General features: G+C 38.7%; 1 protein-coding gene across 1 annotated transcript; it reads left to right on the forward strand.

Moving 5' to 3' along the window:
* Window positions 1–738: 738 nt before the first annotated feature.
* Window positions 739–23888, forward strand: LOC147175108 (CD82 antigen-like). The gene is made up of 9 exons (XM_086072845.1): window positions 739–866; window positions 4723–4795; window positions 6463–6535; window positions 12200–12324; window positions 16351–16425; window positions 17698–17796; window positions 19035–19208; window positions 20810–20893; window positions 22619–23888. The coding sequence occupies exons 2-9, from the start codon at window positions 4733–4735 to the stop codon at window positions 22694–22696; spliced, it is 771 nt and encodes a 256-aa protein (XP_085928971.1). The 5' UTR covers window positions 739–866; window positions 4723–4732; the 3' UTR covers window positions 22697–23888.
* The last annotated feature ends 571 nt before the right edge of the window (window positions 23889–24459 follow it).

The following is a 24459-nucleotide window of genomic DNA, read 5'->3' on the forward strand; positions in this document are numbered from 1 at the left end:
ATCATTTCCTTGATTTCTGCGTGTTCAAATAAATTCAAAGTGGAAATCTGTGAACAAGTTTGCCAGCTTTATTTCAGATTCTGAAAGTCACCTGTAGTACTGCTCAATCATCGCAGCTCACCCACAGATGTGTTCTTTACAAAGTTCATGCGTGCATTTATACATATGGTTCCCTCCCCCTCATTGACCATTCGGCCCTTTCTCAGCATGTGATATTTCCTGTCACCCCAATTCTACACACCCCCTCTCTTATCTCTTCCTTCGGGATGTGTGCCACACTGGGCCCCCCTCTCCCTCTACCAGGCCCCCCTTTTGATCTTGTCCTGTCAGCAGAGTGAGATACAATCTGGCCAACTCCTATTGAGTTCTTCCAGTCCTTAACAAACATGAGGTATACAATTGGCTTCCTAGATAAACTATTGACCTCGGGAGAGCTGGCTCCAGAGATTCTCGCATACCTGCTGTGTGGATTCTGACACCTCACTTCCTTAGGGGGAAAACAGACCACATTCTACCACAGTTTTATTGATCTAACTAAAATCAAAAACACTTTAAAGAATATATATATGTAAAACAGAAAAACAATATTAATAATTGTATCAGTGTCTAATCTGTTCGTATATACTTATATGTATAGTTTATACAGTAGTCTGCTCGCCAGATGGGAGTGGTAAGATGGCCGCCCGGTGGCTTCAACGGCTTGCACGGGCGTATACAGATCAGTGGGGCGTGAGTTCTTTTTCTCAGGACGCGCACATGCACGAGCATCGAGCACAAGTTCCACACCAAAGCAAGCAAGCAAGCAGTTGGAGTCACACGCTTATCCGAAGACTGTCGACAAAACTCGGTGATTTGAAATAAACCAAGTAAGTGTGTCTTGAGTCATCGTTATAAACTTGTACTGAACTTTGTATCTTACGTTCATTTGTCGTATTTTTGTCCTTCCCTGCGCGTGAATGAAGCTTTTTTTTTTGTTCCAATGTAAACACGTTGACTTTTCAAATTGCTGTGATCTCGTGAGAAAAAAAAATGAAGCTCTTTTAACCCGGCGCAAGATTATTGTCAAACTCAACAAGACGTGAATGTTAAATGTGGGCACTCTATTAATCCTCTTCGCATCATGTTGAAATTGTGGTTTGGCCAATAACGTTTTTGATGCCTTTTAAAAAACAACAAAAACAGTATTTTTACATTGTACGACATCACAAATAACTAGTTGCATCCCATTTATTCAACTGTTTTACGTTTACAATGCTTTTCTTTAAAAACATAATTGATACACATTGCTAAATGAATACCTCTTAATTTAACAATATGGCTATGATGTGTCGTCCTAATTTTTGTTTATCTAACGCCTCTTTCATGCTGCTCTTTGTAATACATCAGTGTGGTTTGGCTTGACAAATAAGGCTGAGATGGTTTGGGAAACTTTATTTTATGTATTATTATTATTATTTATTTTTTTAACAATGGAGGTAGTAATAAGTAAAACTACCCACCTACAGTATTTCCTTTGAGGCAACAGCAGTTACAACACAACAAAAATAGGGTGCTTGCTTCAGTGGGTGTCTCTCCCACCAACCCCCACCCACCCCGTTTTTCTTCTTCTTCCATTATTGTGGTTTACGAACAGACTCCGAGGAGCAGTCTAAACCATGATTTATTCCAGTTTTGAAATGGTGTGAGAATGTAATGTCAGAATCTCGTAGACGCTGTCTGGGAGCCCCCTTCTTTGTCACCACTGATGCATCTGATGAATCATTGTCTCGAGACAAATATGCCATGACATCACACACTTAAACTATCTCCAGATGACTGCAGAAGCCTTTGCCCCCCCCTACCTGTACGGATGCTCTTTTAGTCTTTCAAGCTCTTGTCAGTTGACTTGGTGAGAGACGAACCCTGAACTCGTTGCCTTGCTATGTGAAACTTCTACGATGGCCATATCAATGAAGACAATGGCCTACTGCGGATGTGTTAAAGCAGGATTCTATGACCGTAATGAAAGGGTTTATTACCAGAATAGTGCATGAGAGTCAAACCAGTGGACCGGGCTTGACAGATGTTGAAATGGGTCGGATATTGATATAACAGCAGTGGATGAAGGTAGGTCGAGACCTTTTGCCTTCAGGGCTGTGTTTGATCCGTGCCGGGTCCATTAGACATACTGCCATCTGCCGCTCACGCTGTCGATAATGCCGGTGTGGGGAACCTATACAACGGTTAAAAACAAAGGCGCAGAGGAAGGAATTGTTAGAAGTTGTTGTAAAAAAAGAAAAAAAAGATTGCTGCGTCGTATGTTTCTTATTCATATTGGCCTTCAGAAGGAAGAAAGGTCCCTTAAAATGAACTTTAGACCACATCTTCATTCTTAACCACCATTGAAGAACCTATTTCTAATAAATAGTCATTTCCTGCGCTCGACACTTTTTGTGGAAGCTACACCGCTAACCCGGATGGCTGTTTAACGGGAATGGGGCTCTGTCCTCAAACAATGTGAATCATAGCTAAACCATTTTAATCTACTCGACTGCGGTCCATCAATACAACAAAGGAAATCTTCTTTAAGGATTATATTCTTGCATGACTCTCAGTTGTATTATGTACGCTTTCCATGCCAGGGTTCAGCACAAAATTGTTGTTATTTGGGTCATCAGGCCCATCGAGCTCACAGATGCTCATTTTTCACAAGTCAAACGGTGGGTTTTTATAATCCACGGGAGGTTTAATAAAACCCCAGCTTCAACTCGTCAGCCCTTTTTTTCTTTTCAGATATTGTTGATGTTGTAAATGATGTGTTGAAGGTCTGTTATAATAACGTGTCCGAAAGGAAAAATAAACTAAGAAAATGTTTTGGGGTGATTAAACAAGATTTGCTTACCTAAAAAAAAAAAAAGTACACATTTTCTGACTTTGACTGTTTTATGACATTTTACCACTGAAATTTATGACTAATCAGTGAGTGACCGCAGCCCATGGTGTTGAAAGGCGAGGCAAAACCGCAAACGTGTACACAATGTTGACCCCTGTAGGGCGAAGCTCCTTGGATCCTACAGCATGCGGCAGTTTTATTCAAAACTGGGCAATATTTCTGTTAGCCTCATCGCATAGCATAGTTGGCTAAGTGATATTTGAACGCTTTTGGGAAAACAAGACGTGACAAATATAACAAACAAAGGTGCCAGTTGTCTTGAGTCAACATTGCATTTGCTGATTTCAAGGATCTCAAAATGTCCGGAAAGCTACACACACACACACACAGACACATTTTTATATTTATAAATAAGCTCAGTATTTTTTCTTTCCTTGTTTATTTGCTACTGTGAGAGTAATTTAAAATGACAATTGACTTACAGAGTTGACATTGACAAATGTGTGATCCTTTTTCCAAACAGTTAATCTTGTTTATTGGCATCAAGGCGTGTCACTTAATAGATTACCATATTGACTTTGAGAAGTCATTTGTTAATTATTCGCTGTAAAGCTTAACCAGCCATACATTTGGGATCAAAGATTTTGCAATTGAATGTAAAAATTAGGGTTGTTAGAAAAAAATCAAAATATTACAGCGCGCAATTCTCGAATCGATTCGATATGCGGCCGAATCGATTTTTAAACATCAAATTTTTTAATGGGAATATTCAACAAAATGTCTTACTTAGGGTTAGGATTGACACATTAAGCACGGAAGAATGTTTTATTAATGGAACACGAAGCCTTAATATTTGATTTCAGTGCTGTTTAAACATGAAACAGACTGCAACCTGTTATAAGCCTGAATTTTCAGATAAATAAATACATTTTCATACAAATCTTACAGTGTACATATACATGTTTACTGATTAGTATTTTCTAAATTTGAGTAAAAAAATAATAATTAAAAAAATCGCAATAATCAATTCATAGATTCGTACAAAGACTAAGACTCGATTGTTGGCGCAGCATGATGATGGCTAGTTCTATTGGTTGAGTGTGCTCAATGAAGAAAAAGGCCTGGCTATGTACGGCAAATATTTATTTAGCACTTTTGGAGCACTGCCTTCTCATCCTGTCGCTAGGGAAGCTCCATAAAGTGTTCCTACGGCTCTCGGTTGCATGTGGTGTTGGGTCTTCTTGCCCACGGAAGGAAAGTATTGCTCATAGACAAGCTACTGAGATACAGTCATACACGTAGGCTTGTGCAGTCACGCTTATGTGACTGGCAAAGGGGCTGGGAAGCAGATGTCACCGTAACATGTCCAAACTTTTGTATGATGACTTTGGTTCCACTTTTTCAGACTTGCACGTCATCGGGTCGCACTGTTATGCTGTTTTGCAAACTTGTTGCAGCAAGTAAAGCCGGCTTGCATTTGCTTTTGATTACATTAGCATGCTTCTCCACCACACTGTGTCTTCCCGGCTAAACTAGATTTTAGGGTCTTTGTCAAGAATTTTCAAATCTTTGGACATTTGATCTTGGAATCTGTCAGAAGGATCAACACATTTTAGATCACACCACATGCCCAGCATGAGATCAAAACCATTTGTGAGCCTCTCTGAACACTGAATCTGTGAAATGTTCCGTTGTTCTTACTACGTGGTCTGAACTTCTCTGTGGTGCCGGTAACTGCTTTTTGTATAATTACCTCTTTCCCATCTGTCTTTTTACGTTTCTTGCTCGGCTCACACTGGCAATCCAAAATTAAACGTAACCACTTCCCTGTGTTTACTTCTGCCTCGCAGAATCACAACCATGACGAAAGGATGCATCACTGTCACCAAGTACTTTCTCTTCCTCTTCAACCTCATCTTCTTTGTAAGTATCCACTTGTTTTTTTGTTTTTTTTACGATGACGCTTATCGTAACTGTGTACTGTATTTAGCATGTGTTTCTACTGCGTAATAACACAGTGTTGCCACCTTGTAGCAATATTTAGCGAGTATCCAGAGCTCCCTGAGTCTCTTTCAAAAAATGCACTAGTGACAAATCTTGTGACTTTTTCGTGTGTTATTAGAGGCTTTTAAAGATCACTGCCAAGGTCAAAAACATTTGGAACGATGATCCGCCATTGTTGTTGTTGTTGGCGGTCTTACCACAAGGTCACACAAGAACTACAGCATCTTTGTCTTAGGAACGATGCATACGCGTTTTCAGCATTTCCAAATGTATTCACTCGGGGACCAATTATTTTTTTATCGTCAAAAAATGATCATGTGTGGGCTCCCTAAATGTAAGTTTCAAGTGGACAAAACAGAAACCATAAACAAATCTTTTGTGGATGCGCTTAAACTCGTTTCCATGTGGACAGGGTCTTTAGTCTTGGGCAGACGTTTGGTTTTGAAACTAAACAAGACTAGATCTTCCATTTGGCTTGCCTGGTGGAGAGATGTTACATCGGGCGTCGAAAGCACAGCAGATGGTTTATTAGAGTTCATTGCCACCTCGCTCTCAAAGGGCACAACGTAAAGTCAGGGCCAGATAATCCCAAGACTTTCAAAATGGGCTCTCGGAGGATGTCTGGACTTTTCAAATGAGTTTGTATTCCTGAGAGAAAGCTTTTGATGTGTGTCCACGTGTACACTTTAGTGGAAGCCGGGAACTGGTGGGCTAATGATGGCTGCCGGAGGCTCAACGGTCCCACTAAATGAACACCTCTTAACCAGGGTTGTAATTATTGTTGGCGTGCCGAGGGGAGGGGTTCCGCAAGCATTCATCTACTCCCGCCCCCCCCCCAAACCCTGTGCCCCCTCAACTGCCCAACAAGAACCATGATCATCACATCAAGGGTCTGCTCTCAACCCCGTGACCTCATTAGTCGCGTTCAAGAGGCGTTTACACACAAAACCCGGCATAATTCTACTCAAGGGATCATCATAGCACGAATAGAATATAGTATGTGTCATTTGTCTGTAATCCATTGCCATGTTTTGGCAATCGACTGGATTGCAAATGAGAGGTTAATTCATCAACTATTTTTATGCCCTGTGTTGGTAAGTTGTATTATTTATTCAAATCACTTGGAATAAACAAATATTTTCAGGAGGTTATGTTCACAGGGTAATTTTGTTTTAGATACTGTGGGAATCTTTTGCATAATGCTGCTTGTTCCTTATCAGTTGCTCTCACACAACTCTGTCCAATGCATCCCGGTTAATGCACAGGAACAAACGGAAGCGACACGAGACGACCTACTGTGATCATGAAAACGATATACAGCACTGTGGATGTACACTTTGCGTATTTAAACCCTGCGCAGTGGTACCTTAACATCACATTGGGAACAAGAAGACACTGAATCTTGTGTAGCTTTTTGATTGCTTAGCACCGTTTCCGGTCTTTTTCTTTGTTTTTTTTTATAGAGAATTGGATTCATTCCAGATGTAACTGGCTGCATAAACAAGAGAGGCACCACGACAACAAGTATTTCATTTCAACTGTAATCTATGATAGCTGACTCTTCTCTACTGTATTTTCCTTCCCAGGTCTTCGGAGCGTTGATCATGGGCTTTGGACTATGGGTTCTATTTGATAACCAGAGTTTCATTGCTGTTCTACGTAAGTGTCTTCACGCACGCACGCACGCACGCACGCACGCACGCACGCACGCACGCACGCCTTCTAACTGCCATGACCCAGTGTGATAATGCTCTGTAAACATTCAGCACATTTGACCCGAGTCAGTTCTGCTGACTGCCTGCTCTGTGCAACATATGCGGATCGCCTCCCAAGTGGCTTATTGCAGAGGAACATGTAAGAATGTTCACGCGGGACCCCCAAAAAAGCACCCACCTGAAACATGAAGATTTCTTCAGGTCTTCTTTTAACAAGTCGCATATTTTCCAAAAACACACATAACAACATAGTCAGCAAGATGAGTTAACAGCTCACCAGTTCAAGACTTCTCAAGTTGTTTCGTCTTATGATGGAGAATAACACCTTCGCTCTCAACCCCCCCACCCCCCCCTCCCCACTGATGTTGCCACAGTTCTATTTATACTCAAGGACCCAAAGCTTCCACATAATTGCAAACAGGAACATTATCAGCACAACGATAGACAGCAATGTTAAAAAGCGTAATGAAACCAAATTGTAGCACTGCCTGACAGGAAACCAGGATGGAAAGTCATCTAGTATAAATCTCCACATCTACGCTTTAGTTACATTCGTTCCAGATGTATCTTTGCTCAGAATAGCAACGTTTGCATCCCTCCGGAGTTGGAAATTCACCGTCTACCTTTTGTTATGGTTTGAAATATAAATATAGGATTTTTATTCAATTTAAGTGTTTGCAACGCATGCTAGGCTGAAAGTGTGTCAAAAGTGCATGTGGTTGTTCTCCGAAATGGTGGTCCGCCCTTGCCGTGACTCAGTTTGAGAGTCAGTATTGTTTTCCATTTAAAATTAATCACCAGATTTGGCTGTTTCCAATATTGCACATATAGTAGAAATAAGTGAGATTTACGCTGTTGTTTTTGCGCATGAATGTATTTGGAGCAGCAAATAACAGCTGCAGCGACTACTTCCTGTTCGTGACATGCCGGCACAACCATGTAAAAAGAAGCCCTTAAAGCGCATCAGTTTAAAAAAAAACAGCCATTACCAATAAACCGGCACAATACCGTTTAATCGGGTTCCACGCTGGCCACGGTGTGACAACGCGGCGGCGGGAAAAAAATCCATTACGGTTATTTTCATGTCGAGTCCGCAAGGTACATGCGACCATTTATAAACTGTACTTAACCTTATGATTCTGCTGGAACTAGTTTAGAAACTAAAACCGAAAGTTCAAGTTCAAGTTTACATGGCGACCGAGTAGTTTCTGCTTTGAGCGTGGTGTCCAATTTTATTATTATTATTTACGCACAATAAAATTATTTTACGCTAGTTGTATGCAATATTTTTTTGGGTGTATTCTTGAGCATGAGTCAGCAGGATTTGAAAGGCGTTTGCCTGCAGACATTTTGTATTTTGCAAAGCAAACAGCTCGACAGTTGATTGTGTCCACCGTGATCCTCGAACGTAACATGAGAGCCGTTGTTTCTGTTCATTCACAGGTAATTTTCTACGTATATACCATATATTCCTGCATTTTAAGCTTTGAATAAATTCCCTTTGGTGTTTTTCCCATGAATTTTAGATATTAGTGTTACGGTCGTATTAAGACACAATTCCTGTTTTCAGCAATACATTTACAGTTTTCGGGGTAGGAATCTGTGGGAACCTCATGATTCGGTTCCGATTCAGAGGCCCACAATTTGATTTCCGATCTCGAGGCATCTATTAAGGGTATACAGACCTATGTTTGCATTTCTTACCAGTTGAGTAAGGAATTTAAAGCATTGACAAAGACCAACCCAAGATTGATTGATTGAGCTTGTGTCCTTAACAAATCACATTTGAATGTTGTCTTCTCCCTGTGGGCTGCTCATGCTCATAGAAGTTTTTGTTTTTTTCACTAGTCCAGGCTTCAAGCACATACAATATAATATTTGGTACCCCTTTCAAGAGCCAGCAGCACTGTTTTGATAATCCATCTGTTCCTCCAGAGATAGTATCCCTAATGCCCCAAGGACATCCCGTTCTATACTGTCTCGATGACCTGTTGCTGTGTATACGAAAACAAACAAAAAAATGAAAATAAAAATCTTAGTCGCAGTTTTCTCTGAAGTCGCACCATTGCTGGACCATAAACAGGATCTCTTTGTCTTCAGTTTCCATTCATTATACGCTGTATAAATAGGCATGCGGAGCTGCTTAGGCAAATAGACATTGGGTATGTTTTGTTGTCAAAAAGCATATTCTCTCCTTCCCTCACACACGACTTTCCATCTCCACAGAGTGCAGCAAAAGCATTTTCCAACATCCTGTACAGAAATACATTTCGAAATCCAAACGTCATATAATTATTTATAAGAATGTACAACCATCACTTTTCTCTGATTGTACACATGCCGGATCCCTGGTTGTTTTTACAGAAGGGAGTTGCACTACCAATCTATCCTCTCTCAGCCACTTTCTCAAAGGTTCCCGTAACGCGTGTTGCAAGTGTGTGAAAACCACTGAAACTATTTAGAGGAGACTTGCCTGGAATTGAGGCGCAATGTTATGGAACGATGTAGTACAGAGGCCGACAGTTTCTGACCTGAGTCGTGTGCATGTTTTTAGCACCGAAGAAGACAGCAAGAACGATACACTCTAAAAACAGTTGGGTCAAAAGAAACTCAATTATAGATTTAAAAAAAAAATGTCCCGATCCACTTTGTGGGTCAGTTTGACCCAAATTTCTGGGTTGGTTTTATACAAAATGATTTATTTATTTATTTTACCCATGTAAAGGATCTGACTAATATTTGAGTTGTTTTATACTAAAAGACCCATTTCTTGACTCAAAGTTGGGTCAAATTGACCCATTTTTGATTGGGTTACTTTTGACACAGCTGTATGAAATATATTTGACCCCAGAGATTAGATACACTTGGCAATGGGCCCAAGAGGAAATACTTCACTGGAACTTAACAAACGTTTTCTTTTAAGAAGAGACACAAACTATCCAGTAAAACTTGTCTTGTTGTACTGGGAACAGGAAATAGATGATTTTTTTTTCTGCAGTCATGATAAAGTGCTACCATCTTATTTTTCCATTCATGTAATCCTCAGCGGTTGAATGCCTTTGTGTTTTATTGAGCTTCTTGGAGAGGTCAGTGTTCTGAAAGAACTTTCTTTGCATTGTGTTGCCAAAAAGACACCTGTGGTTTTTGACACCTTGCAGTTAGGGGTGCAACGGTTTCAGATTTTTGGTGTATGATTATAGTCTGAGAAAAAAAAAACGCGGGTTTATTTTAACAAAGGGAAAATGAATAACGGAATACTAAAATGTAAATAAAAAGGGCCTGGGCACTATGTATAACAAGTGGACGGTATGTACCCTCTTTTTCTTTCATCTTAAAAAAAAAAAATTCTTCTTTCAATTTCAATCATACTTGGAGGTGAAATGTTCATCCACAGCCTTTAAATTGGCGATTTGTGCAGTTTAGCGCTACACATTTTGCAGCCAGATGCATATGCTGAGATACGTTTCTTGGGAGTCCCAAGATGGCGGCCCCGCGGCTTCAAAAGTCTCGGCTGCATGACGTCACTCCCGGCGCGACTCGACAGCACGCACGGACTTGCATACGAATGGATTGTCGGTCCATTCAGTCCGTGCGTGCTGTCGAGTCCCGAGTGTCGTCATGCAGCCGACAAATTCGGGACCCAGTCTTGTGAATTTGGACACAAGCTCGGCCTATGGCTTATCCAGAAAGTTTTGAGCCCCGTATTGTTGTGCGCCCGCTAAATGGGCCGTGTGGAAACAGAAGAACTATATGAACTATGGCGCATTTTGTGCCGCACGTGAGTTTAAACTGACGGACTGTTGTGAGCGGAAATAACCAGTGTTGTTGAACGGCTGCGATTATATAATCCTGACGTTTAACTCTTTTTACCGCCAAAAACGTATAATGACGTATACTAAAATCCCAATGAATGCCGCCCAAAACGTTGATTGACGTTTACTACGTTTTTTTTTCTCAATGGGCAGTGCAACGTGTTGTGCAGCGCTGCCTGGTCAATGGGCCGGTAGTGTGAAATTAGAATGAAACATGATGAATCTGACGAAAGCTTTTGTCACATTAAATCTAATTCACAAAGCGTCACTAAGCAAAACATATTAGTCTCACTGTCACTTGTGCAGAAAATTAATCTTTTCGCAAAAAGCTTTTCTCCTTATCTTTTCAATTTTCGCTCAGTGTCACTCAAATTCCTTATTTTCAAATGGTGATGACTAAAGAATGGAATAAGGTACAAATATTTTTTTTTCCTAATGAAAGAAGGGAATGCGATCTTTCATGTGGTATCCACCATGTTTATGTAGTCACAGCACACAATATTCTGTTTGCCTTAAAAGATGAGTTAAAATGCTCGAAATTGCCTGGCGCTGGCGCGGTTGTTTTTTGGATAACGTGTGGCAGTAAAAGAGTTAAAAGCCACGGTTAATCGTAAAACCGGTTAATAACTGCACCCCTACTTGCAGTACAGCCAACCCCCACATTTTGCAGGGGATAAAGACCGAGCCCTGCTCTGTAATTATAATTGCTTATAGATGCCACAAGATGGTGGCAAGCTCCTCCCACTTTAACATAGTTCCTTGGCACCAAGATGTCACCAGATGCCACTTATAACAAGACCGTTATTGCTTAGGCCTAAGCACAAAAACAGCGAATGCTAATATGCGCGTGTTAGCTCTATGTTGTTCAATATTAGTGACGTGCATACGTCGACATGTATCACAATTTTAAAAAATGTAATGAACTTACCAGCCCATGTTCTCAAAATTGAAGTATAGTATTGAAATGTTTATTACTACAAGTAATATCTTTGAGCATTCGTGTTTTTATTTTTGGTTTTTGTTTGTTTGTTTTTTACCCTCAGCACCAATTAAAATAAGTATATGTCAGTCTAATTTGTGTATCGTCATCTCATGTTTTTGATTTAGAGTTTTTTTTTTTTATCATGTCTGCCTTCATGAGACGAGCACACAACCATGTAAAGCGTCAGCAGATAATTTTCAAGCCCTGTATATGCAGCCGCTTGCCAAGAAGCAACAAAGCGCAGCCGTGGATGAGCTGCTGCAGCTGCCAGGCTCTTCTCAATGTTGTGCAGTGAATTATCTGATTCTGGACACAGTTTGTTCCACCCTGGAAATATTCCACGGTTCTCTTTTCTTTTTTTTCTTTTTTTTTTTTTACACGGATAACACATGGCCATATTTTGGCTGCAGTTTATCTCCTCTGCAACGCTCCTATCTTCCATTTTTATTCCCCCCACCGTTGCAAAGAGGGCAATCAATTAATCTCACCACATATTTTTCTTGTCTTGGTTGAACTTTCTGCTGGCTGATAATGTCGCTCTAGCCTCTGAGTAGCATTATTTATTTATTTATTTGTACTCAGTGTGACCAGCCATATCAAATTGTTGTGCGTGTGAATAAGGACGCCATCTGAGATGGAAATAGATTGGAAACTTTTTCTGTGGTTAACAAACAGCAGGGAAGAAAAAAAAATGCTTTTGTCGTGGCTGCTTATCTCCCAAATTTTGCCCAGTGCAGTTTGGTTGCTGACTGAGTGCTTACAACTTAACTTTTTGTCTTTGTTCCAACTTTTTGTTTTTTTCTGTTTTCTGCAGAGGAATCGTCAGACACGGTGAAAGTGGCTTCCTACATCCTCATCGGAGTGGGGTCCTTGTCAATGGCCATGGGCTTCTTCGGCTGTATCGGAGCCATCTACGAAATTCGTTGCCTTCTTGGTCTGGTGAGCAATTGCAGTCAACATTCGTTTGAAGCTGAGAAAAATAACGGCACATGTAGGATTCCAGAGGCAGAGAGATGGTTAGGATGTAAGATTAGAGGTGCAATGATTAATTGTAAACTAATGGATTATTAAATTAATCTATAATTGTTTTGGATAATCGACTAATTGAAATTGTCCAAATTCTCATATCATCTTCTCAACAGTAAATATTCTACAATTTCTGTAGTCCTCCATGAAAGCAGACTGATTATCTTTGTGTTAAATCCAAATGAAACATTTGCATTTCCTTGGGACGTCAATGAGCGACATCTTTTCAAGATTTGGATCGCAGTTGCACAATGTGGCCATGTAGCAAATTACAGCCCGTCAAACTGCACGTAAGTCTCACGCGCGATAAAAATACATTATTTCGTTTTAAGCGAGCGGGAGCCAGCCGGCCACTACGCCCTGTCAAGTCATAGAAATACAGTATCAGGTATCCTCACCTGTTATATCTGGGTTTGGTCATGTGACCTTCGCAAGCTGAGGCCTTCGGCACTATGATGTAATTTTCACTCGGCAGCAAGTTGCAAAGTGGTCGACCCCTGAGATGGATAAAACGTTTTGCTCCTTAATTCATATTCCAAAAACTAGTTGGGGCAAATTATTGTAAAGACACTTTTTGACTTGACTTCCCCTTTAAATATTACATTTCAAAATAAAATGACCCAAATTCAGCGTTTTTGTCCTTTTTCTTATTCTTAACTACAAAAAAAAACAATAACCATCAATATTGATTGGTATCTAATACTTGCATCATTGTACATTTTTCAACCATATCAAACAGTATTTTTTGTTTTGTTTTAATTGCCTTTGGGTGGTTTGAGTACCTCATTTAGTGGTAAAGTTGTCATTATGGCCTAATTTAAACTTAAAGTAACAAACTGTCACAGATGACAGTTTGCAGTTCCCTTTTAAGTGATGATCGACTAGCAGCAAGAAATCCTCCTTGGTTGGATATCCTTTAAAACGGTGATGTTAAAACACAAGTTTACCAAATACTGGATGTGTATAATGAATGAGGCAAAATGGAGTCGTCCCTGGAGAGCAGTTCTTCTTGACAAAGCGACAACAGCAAATCGTTCTTGAAATGCTGACTGCAATCTCTTATTTGTAAGTTGTCTTTGGTTTCTTACTCCAAACTCAAATATGAATGTCAACAACTATTGAGCGACCACGTCACATCTTAGTCATGACCACAGCAAATCTCCATCAGCCCGAGCAAGTCATCTTAGTCACTTAACTTCCCGTAATTCCCCTACATGGCTCCTTGATACTGAAATAGACAAAATCCTAAAAAAACGGTCTCTGTCCCCATACTTGACCACAATAGTTAATCATTTTGTGTTCTCGACTGTTATTCCAGGCGATTGTTGGAACAGAAGCTGCACATTTCCTTAAAAATGAAAATGCTCGTAATAGGGCTGTGCAATTAATAGAAATTCTATTACAATTTCAATTATTACACTTTACAATTACAAAATCAGCATAATCGTAAAAAAAGATTAATACAAATTTTTGAGTTGTTTAAATTGATACATTTGCACCTTTTTTTTTTTACATTTTAAAATAGCTAATTATCTCATTTGCTCCCCAAAATGTATAAATACGTTCTATTTCATTTTTATTTGAAGTGTCCAAAAGACATATTTATTTGTTGTTGTTTTTATGCTAGAGCATACAGAAGGCTTTGATGCAGCCTCTCAGCTGCACAAAACAGTTGAAGCAATGGTGATTACAAAAACAGCCAGCAGGTGGCAGCAGAGTAGAAGAGTTCAACCAGGGCCATGTTGAAAACATGCTGATGTACCCACAATTCTAAGCAGATTTGTGAATAATAATGAAACTTAGCTATATTCTAATGCTAATTGCTGCAAAACAGAAATGGATAGAAATATTATATATTTTTCCTGATGAAAGAAGACTCTTTGTTTTGGTAGGTTCCATGTTTTTATAGCAATAGAACACAATATTCTGTGGGCCTTGCAAAATCAGTCAAAATTCAGTAAAACAGCTGGGAGCAAAGGGGGTTGCTTCAGTGAAAATGGCTGGGAGTGAATGAGTTATTAAAGTTTGTTTCATCCAAAAGGAACTTGCATAATTATAGTGTTTCAAAAAATGTTGTCTTAATATTTTTTAATTGGTCTTCATATTTTTAAATGCTTAAACATTTTCTTGTTTTGTACCCAAAAAATAAATAATCGTGATTTAAATTATTGCCAAAATAATCATGATTATTATTCTTTTTTTTCCATAATCGAGCAGCCCTAGCTTGTAATTGCACCTGCTTTCAGGTCCACATGCGTGGTTAAGAACACTTTACACATGTTTTGCTGACACAAATGCCAATAGCGTCTTTACTTATAGATGCTTATACTTGCAGCATGTGTTGCCTGATGAATGTGGGAGTCCGTGAGGGGAAAGGAATAAAAGCTAGTAAGAATGTAGAGTATGAGGGGGGGGGGGGGGCTCTTCTGTTGGCCGTTAATTGTGAAGCTGCTGTTGACCTACATCTTTTCCCAGTGACAGTGAGCAGCTGCTACAGAACCTCCAAACAATCACTCAAACGTAGCACAAGTGTTAGACATAGTGTGTAAAAAAAACAATGTCCTAAACAATTAAAAATGAAATGTGAAGACAGTGTTTAAGCTAGGGGTGGGAATCTTTGAATGTCTCACTATTTGATTCAGATTTTTGGCTGTGCGATTTGATTCAGAATCGATTTTCGCTTAAGGGCGATTTTTTTTTATTCAAAATGATTTGATTGACAGTGGTTTTTGCTTCAATCTACAGATGTGCAAGGAATTGTAATGATCTACTCCAGTCTGACTCGCTAATGCTAATTAGCGCGCTTCTCAGGACACTTTTATCTCTCAAAAGAACGGCTCCACGCTGAAAAAAGAAAACTTTTATTGGAATAACTTGATCGTGACTTTTTCCTTCTACTCTCTGTGGCTACAACTTGACAGTGTATTAGACCGCGTGGAACCACACTGCCTCTAAGTGGCCAAATCGGGTACAACATGAACAGCGCTCCAAATAAAGGCACACACAGACAAAGGCAAGACAGTATAAAATAATTTAAATAAAATTGATTTTGGGACATTTAAAATTGATTCTGAATCGTACTAAATCTGAATCGCGATTCTTATAAGAATCGATTTTTTGGGGGGGGCACACCCCTAGTTTAAGCCTCATTGGGTCCCTTGAAAAGTATTATATAATCTAAGATATTATTATTAATATTATTATTATTATTGTTATTATTATTAGGATGTGCCAAAAAATTGATTCTTATTTAGTACGATTCAGAATCGATTTTAAATGTCCTGTCCCAAAATCGATTTTATGTAAATAATTTTATCCTGTCTTGCCCTTGTTTGCGTGTGCCTTTATTGGGAGCGCTGTTCATGTTGTACACGATTTGGCCACTTAGGGGCAGTGTGGTTCCGCGTGTTCTGATACACTGGTAAGTTGTAGCCACAGTAGGAGAGTAGAAGGAAAAAGTCACGATCAAGTTAGTCCAATAAAAGTAGTTTTTTTTTTTTTTTTTTTTTGCAGCGTAGGAAGAGCATATACCGGTGAGTAATGTTAAGATGCGTCCCTGCATACATTCCTGAAGCATTTTGGATGAATAGCCGTTCTTTTGAGTGAGAAAAGTGCAGCGAGTAGTGCGCTAATTAGCATGAGCGAGTCAGACTGGAGTACATCATGACGATTACACATCTATAAATTGAAGCAGAAATCATTTTGAATCAAAAAACTTTCCGAATCGAAAATCGATTCTGAATCGAATCGGAGACCCAAAAATTGGAATTGAGTGGAATTGTGAGACAGTCAAAGATTCCCACCCCTAATTATTATTATTATTATTATTATTAGTGTTCTCCTTCCCTGGGTTTCTTGGTTGTAATTTTGCTCGAGTGCCACCAGACTTCTGAAAAGGTCCCAGCTGAACGTTGTTCTCCATCTCCTCTTCCCCACCAGTACTTCACCTGCCTCCTGCTCATCCTCATCGCCCAAGTGACGGCTGGCGTTCTCATCTACTTCCAAAGAGATCAGGTGAGACACTCACTTCCTGTATTGTTTGAGCGTTTATCAGCCTTCTTTAGAATGCTGCCCGCCACCTTTCCACCCGTTGCCGCATCTGTGGCCGGCTGGGTGTTTGTGCTTCCTCATGTCACAGCTGTGAGCGTAAGCCTCCTGCTTTCTGTAGCGAAACACTGTTTCATAGGTCATAAGTGGAAAGTCACAGGATGTTGTTTTACTAATGTGATTCTGGAGGCTTTTGGGGAACTGTTTGATCGCCATACGTCCTTACCTCATTAGCTCATTCACTGCCATTGACGGCTATAAGCATAAAAAAATTCATTTGAACTATTTCTATTAGCTTAACATTTTTTTTATGAAAACCTAGAAAAAAATTATTTTACATTTAGAACAGATACAATTTGTGATTAATCGTGAGTAAACTAGTTTTTTTTTTTTCTTAATCTTTTCTTTAAAAAAATATTTTTTATTTTTGATAATTTCTTCTTTTTATAATTGTAATTATGTTTTGTTGTTTTTAATAATATTTTCTTTTTCTTTTTTTCCAAAAGATTATAAAAAATTTGGGGCATCAGGTGATTAAAAATTTTAATCGTAATTAATCGTATGACTTTTCAAGTTAACTCACGATTAATCACAATTTTTTTATCTGTTCTATTTTTTCCCTAGGTTTTCATAAATGTTAAACTAATACAAATAGTTACAATGCATTTTTGACGTCTATCTCCGTCAACGGCAGTGAATGAGTTAATTTAGACTAACCTAAAATAAGCAGCCATAGTGTCTTTGCGCAGTGTGTGGCGGGTGTTTTATTCGAACACTCCCAGGCCAACTGAGGGCTTTCCTTCTGTGTACACGGCCGCGGACTCTGCTGCTGCTCTCCAGCAAGCGCGCGCTCGCGGCCCCGTGAGCCTGGACACGCTCCTTGTGTTTAAGGCTTCACCACAGGGCAGGGCGGCGCCCTCGTTCCCAGAATAGGGTGAGGTTACATCTCCAAAAGAGCTCTGAAGGCTTCGACGCTGCCACAAGTCGTGTGATCGTGCACACCGACAGACGGCGGGGGCCGCGCCCATGTGCAGCTTTTCAGCTCGGCGGGCCACCTGACAGACCAACAAGCTGAACAATTAATCGCATTCAGATCGGCGTAGTAGAAAGACGTTTTCAAACCGCAAAGGCAGACTTTTGTTGGTTTGTAGGCTTTATTTGATCCCGTATGTGTTTTTCAAAATCGCTCAGCAGACCTAGGAATGTTGATGAATGAATGCTCTTCATTGTTTTTACTAGTTGAAACATGAGATGTCCAACATCATTAAGGGCATGATCGTCCACTACACCGGCCAGAACAAAACCACGGAGCACACTTGGGACTACATCCAGAGGACAGTGAGTTATTGACGATGATGATGGTGTTTTTAATTTGACAGTTTTTGATTTTGACTTCCTTGTCATTCCCCAATATATCATATTTGTTTTTGTTTATAAATGTGATTTAAATCTAGTTTTTAGTAGGGCTGGGTTTAAAAAAATCTAATGATCGATATCGTATCGATTGTCCTTTTTGCAGCCCATTATCGTGGCAGGAAAAAAAAACTGTCCATGAATATTTTACAAATCCCAATGAATCTTAAAATGTTGCTATGTTCGCAAGCATTCACTGCTCAGTGAGATACCAACTTTAACGGCCTTCAGATTTGTAAAAAGGCCGATGCCGATATTTTTTCGAAATGCCAAATATCGGCACCGGTAATCAGCCCGCACGATAATTGGTAGAAGAGACATTTATTTACATATTTTTTCGATTGAACGAATCAAATCGAATTGGGAAAAATCTAAATTGAATCGAACTAAATTCTTGTGAATCGAAATTGAATCGATGGAGGAAATTGGAATCGATACCCAGCCCTAGTATTTAATACTAACGTCAAAGTATTATTATTTTTTTGTCGGACATTCATTTTAACTTATTCACTGCCTCTGATGGCTATAGACGTCAAAAATTAATTTGAACTATTTGTTTCACATTTGTTCCCACTTTTGTTAACAAGAGTATGAAAACCTAGAAAAATAATATATAATTTGTGATTAATCTTGAGTTAACTAGTGAAGTCATGTGATTAATTATAAAAAAAAAATGTAATCGCCTAATGCCCCTAATTAAAAAGAAGAAAAGGTTATAAAAAATTAGGGGTGTTAGACAATTTTTTAATAAATCGATTAATCACAAATGTTATATCTGTTCTAAATGCACAATGAAAAAATTCTAGGTTTTCATACTCTTGTTAACAAAAGTGGGAAAAAATGTGAAACTAATATAGTTCAAATGAATTTTTGACGTCTATAGCCGTCAGTGGCAGTGAATGAGTTAAAATGTTGTTAAGCAAAATGCGCACCAGAGACAGCCAAGCTTAACGCGTTGGTAAAAACTGGTTCCAAACTGCCATTTTGCAGAAGAACAAACAGCAAGCGCGTCTTGGTGGGAGCTCGTTGGGTCGCTCGTCTCAATGCGTTCAGTATCGTCTCCGTTGCTGTCATAAGTTGAACTTCCGCCTCCACCGAAGGAGCTGGAATACGTTACGAAACGATCAGCTTCCCACTCGGCTCCGTCTCCTCCCTCGTCGCAGATGCAATGCTGCGGGTGGACGGGGCCCGGCAACTGGTCCGACAACATGCTGGTCAAGAACGGCTCCCAGCACCTCTATTCGTGTTCCTGCCGCAACGAGTCCTTGCCCGGCACCGACGTCAAGGTGGAGGGCCTGTGTGAGCACCTGTCCTCGGAACTTCCCGTCTACCAAACGGTACAGCCGCTTTCCGCCATGTTTGGACCACCTCAGCTTGCTGAGTCCGCTGATTCTTTTCAGACCTTTCCCATGTTTGTGCTTCGCTCTTGCCAATGTTTGGCTTTGGAGTTTTTATTGGCTCAAGACGTCCTGCACGTCCGCTATCGCTAGTTTTTTTTTTTCTTTCACTCTCAATGTCTTCATGTTGCATCATAACATAGGACCGGGCAATTGTAGTTGGTTTTATTTATTTATTTATTATTTTTAACTCATTCACTCCCAGCCATTTTCACAGAAGCAATCCCCTTCACACCCGGCTATTCGCTTCTTCAATAACTCATTCACTGCCGTTGACAGCTATAGACTTAAAACATTTTTTTTTAACTATTTCTATCAGTTTACCCTTTTTGTTAATAATAGTATGAAAACCTAGAATTTTTGGGGGGTACATTTAGAACAGATATAAAATGTGTGATTAATCGTGAGTTAACTAGTGAAGTCATGCGAGTAGTTACGATTACAAATTTTAATCGCCTGATGCCCCTAATTTTTAATAATCTTTTCTTTTAAACAAAGAAAAGATTATTAAAAAGTAGGGGCGCCAGGCGATTACAATTTTTAATCGCATGACTTCACTAGTTAACTCACTATTAATCACAAATTTTATATCTGTTCTAATACAATAAAAACAATTCTAGGTTTTCATACTCTTGTTAACAAATTTCTAGCGTTTTTGTTCAATTTTATTTTTTGCATTTCTTGAAAATTTGAATAAAAATGGGTGGATGGAAACCTTTGCTTTATTTCCTCTTCTGGGATTTGCTTTATTTTTCCTGATACCCAACCTGCCTTGACACTTTTTTTTCCCAGCAGATTTTTTTTTCTTTTTTTACCTTTCAGAAAATGTAAAAATAAGTTGATCCCCCTTATAAAAATGTCACTTTTCTGATTATCTAATTTGCTCCCAAAACATATAAATATGTTCTATTTTAAACGTTTAAGTGTCCCAAAGACGTATTTATATGTTTTTGTGGGGGGGGGGGGGTATGCTACAGAATTCAAAGAAGGCTTTGATGCAGCCTCTCAACTGCAAAGAACGGTTGAAGTGGTAGTTATTACACAAACGGCCAACAGGTGGCAGCAGGGCAGAAGAGATCAACCTGGGCCATGTTGAAAAATAAGCTATTTTCCCCACATTTCTAAACAGATTTGTGAATAACTGAAACGGATAGAAATTTACTTTTTTTCCCGGTGAAAAAAGAGACTCTAATCTTTCTTTTGGTAAGTTTGATGTTTTTATAGCAATAGGACACAATATTCTGTGGGCCTTGCAAAATCTGTCAAAATCCAGTACAACGGCCGGGAGTGAAGGGAGTTGCGTCAGTGAAAATGGCTGGGAGTGAATGAGTTAATAACTTTAAAAAACTAATGTCAGGAAAGCTGTGCTGTGTTGCTAACTGGTCCATGTGTCGCCAAAGTCAATAGTTTTGAAAAAGGCTCTGCTTATGTCCGGGTGGGATCACATTCATCTCTTGTGTGTTTGACCCCATCCGCCCCCTTTGTTAACTTTTTTTTTTTTTTTTTTTTGTCCTCTGCTTCCTCTCTACTTGCCTCCTCAGGGCTGCATGACCAATGTGGAGAAATGGCTCGTGGAGAACTGTGGCGTTATTCTGGGAATATGTGTCGGAGTGGCAGTCGTGGAGGTATCCATGTTCGCCTCATAGTAGCCCTGAAGGAAATGCTAATGAATGAATCTTGCTCCTCTGTATTTTAAATGGAGAGTGTGTTGTGTTGTGCTGTGGTGGCATCACACACACCACATGATCTCATCAAAATTGATCGAAACAAAAAAGTTCATGTGGATAACCTCACACGGTCATTCGCCTCGGATATATTTAAAATGTTTGCACATTGCCCAATTTCCACAGTGGCTGTACGTCAGGAGGGCCGTGGAGTCTGACAAGCAGGCAAAATTGCAGCATTGGCAATGCATGGGAAAGAATGTGCACCTGTTTGGATAATTTATTGGATAATGCAAACACTAAAGTTGGTAGCGGAATTAGATCAGTTGCTGTAGATCAACGTCAAACTAAAGAATTGAAAGTGGTCTTAATTTTCATCGAGCTGATTTTCTATCGTACTGAAAAGTGGACCATCTAAAGCACCTTAGAAGAATAAAAGTGAATACTGTACATGTAATAATACGTGGAAATGTGGTGGGCTTTTTTTTTTAATGCTAGAACAGGAAAATCTGCAAATGTTTTTTTCCCCCACTTACCACAAAATAACAGAATTACTGTACAGTGGGCCCCCACTGGGGCTTCGGGGCCAAGCCCGATCGCAAATAGCTGAGCTGCACACTCTTTGCCTTGCACTCAAATGATCAATATTGATTTTCAGATTCTAATAGGGATGCTCGATTATGGAAAAAATAAAAATCACGATTATTTTGGCAATAGTTGAAATCATGATTATTCAAATGATTATTTTTTTGGTACAAAACAAGAAAATGTTTAAGCTTTTAAAAATATTAAGACCCATTTAAAAATAGAAACACTATAATTATGTAAATTCCTTTTGGATCAAAACTGAATTTATAGTAATAGTAACATTTATTTATTTATATATATATATATATATATATATATATATATTTTTTTTTTATATATATATATTTATTTATATATATATATATATTTATATATATATATATATATATATATTTATATATATATATATATATATATATTTATATATATATATATATTTATATATATATATATATATATATATTTATATATATATATATTTATATATATATATATATATATATATATTTATATATATATATATATTTATATATATATATATATTTATATATATATATATATTTATATTTATATATATATATATTTATATATATATATATATATATATTTATATATATATATATTTATATATATATATATTTATATATATATATATATATATATATATACATGCATTTTTTTGGTACAAAACAAATAAAAATATTAAGACAAATAAAATTCTTTGAAATACTATAATTATGCAAGTTCCTTTTTGATGATACAAAATTGTTAAAATTTGTTATTTAAAATTTTTCTTTAAGTGCAAATGTATACATTTAAAAAAAACTATATATGAAAAAATTAGTATTACTTTTTTTTTAATGATTATGCTGCTTTTTGTAACTGTGGAGTGTAATAATTGACAGCACAGCCCTAGATTCTAACCAAATTCATCTGCTGTAGACTTAATGACATTTCACACCAGCCCTTGTGTAAAAAAAATAATAATTTGCAAAAAATGTTGCTGCCAAAATGACGTCTTACATTTGAAGGAACGTGTAAGCCGCGACATCGCGAGACACTTTTTACACTTAATTGTCACTGCTTTTTGCCCCACAGCTTCTTGGGATGATCCTCTCCATGTGTTTGTGCAAGAGTGTCGTCCAGGAGGATTATACCAAAGTACCCAAGTACTGAAGTGCTACTCAACACAGACATGTGCACATGGACCGACTCCTTTCCTCGCTCACTCCCTAGATTACATTCTTATGTGCACACACACACACACACACACACACACACACACACAGGCAGAAGACTGCCTTGACCGCTGTGCTTGTTGGCCTAGTTCACAAGTTACCGTTGTTGTCTTATTATAATAATAATCATCATTATTATTATACTGTTTATGATTTTTTTTTTTAAAGGAGACATTGTAAGACATTTTTTTTTATTTTTGGGGTTGAAGGTCATCCGTTTGAAAGGATGCAAATGCTCAAGTACGAGTACAATTTTGTGTGCGTTTTCTTTGCGTTTCCTTCCGCTGACCTCAACGAAGCGCTTAACGACAGTCAAAGAGAGAAAGAGCACTTTATTTGGAGCTGATGGAGCCGAGACTTTCCTCACCTCGCAGCATTGAAAAAAAATGGGAGATGAGAGAGTGCGAGTGGGCGTGCGTGCGTGGATTTAAATCCCACTCTGTGATCCTGCAGCTTCTATTCCCGTCACCGCCGGGTGGAGGAGAAAAAAAAAGATCAGGCAGGGCCGCTGCGGTGGAGGTTTTGGTTTCCCCTCGCCAATTCCTCGTACCCCTGCGCCACTCCTGCTTACGCCCACCGGCCTCCTCCACCCTTGTTCATGCTCGGCATCACAGAATCGGCCTTCTTGAGCGCGTCCGGTAACCGGTAGTTGTATTTATAAAGGAGGTTTTTTTCTCCATTTTTTTCATGGAAACAGTTAATGAACTGACAGTAGATTCTTGACTCTGATCTTTCTCTGCTTGTTTTTTCTGAGCCCCCCCCACACCCCCTTCTGTAATGACCCATTTCACAGGTAGATGATGCTTGTTTAACACTTACGATACATGTACTCATAGCCATCTCTTTGTTTTCCTGTTCATTTCAAAAAAAAGTATTGCTATCCTCTAAATGTTGATGTTAGTTTGTGTTGATGCATTTCAAATGCGTTTTTTTTCATCTGCCAAATTGTAACGTTAATTTAACTTAAATGAGATGAAGGCTTTTTACTGTTTAAATTGTTTGGTTTTTTTACACTTTGAAAGAAAATGAACCAGTAGTTCAAAAAAAATGTGTGGATTTGTAAGCCATGTTTGAAAACAATTTTGTATTTTTGTTACAATGGAAACTAGAATTAAAGGCCAATCCACGACTGTGCTTTTGTTTTTTTTTGTGTGCTGTGGATTGTACCAATTGGGACCAGTAGGTGGCAGTGTACAATAGAGCAAAACAGACGTACATCGAGAGTGGCCAACTGAAAACACGGACGCCATGTTACCCTCGGCCACAAGAGGGCGCGTGCGCTCAAGCGTGGAGCGCATGAGCGTGCCTATCGTTTTCCACGCAAAACACTTTAACTTTCTTACACAAACTAGCTGTACAGTTTTTTTGATATTTTCCCTTGTTTTATTTTTTATTTTTTGCCTTTGAGGAATTTGACAAGCCAATAATATAAGGAATACTTTACACTGCATATATAATACAGGCTATTACTAGTATAATATGGTATACAGTATTTTTTTTACTGTACATGTATTTTGATATTCAACGTTGTGAATGCTGCAAATGTATCAGTGTGTTCATACATAACACATACATTCAAATAAGAGATTTGATTACATGGTATTTGCTTTATCTCCTGCCTTTGGCTCCTGATATAACAAGCAAGATACCTGCTAATAAAGCCAATTTCATGGTACCAATCAATGTGATACAACAGGTTCC

This window comes from Leptonotus elevatus, chromosome 4, assembly GCF_054856555.1.
Source record: "Leptonotus elevatus isolate MCC_2025b chromosome 4, RoL_Lele_1.0, whole genome shotgun sequence".
NCBI lineage: Eukaryota > Metazoa > Chordata > Actinopteri > Syngnathiformes > Syngnathidae > Leptonotus > Leptonotus elevatus.

What these genes read in the sequence shown, in the direction of transcription:
- LOC147175108 (XM_086072845.1), top strand. Translation starts at nt 4,733, where the DNA reads ATGACGAAAGGATGCATCACTGTCACCAAGTACTTTCTCTTCCTCTTC. An exon ending in TTCGTTGCCTTCTTGGTCTG is followed by an intron (nt 12,325 to 16,350) that starts GTGAGCAATTGC and finishes CTTCCCCACCAG; the next exon opens with TACTTCACCTGCCTCCTGCT. An exon ending in TCGGAGTGGCAGTCGTGGAG is followed by an intron (nt 20,894 to 22,618) that starts GTATCCATGTTC and finishes TTTGCCCCACAG; the next exon opens with CTTCTTGGGATGATCCTCTC.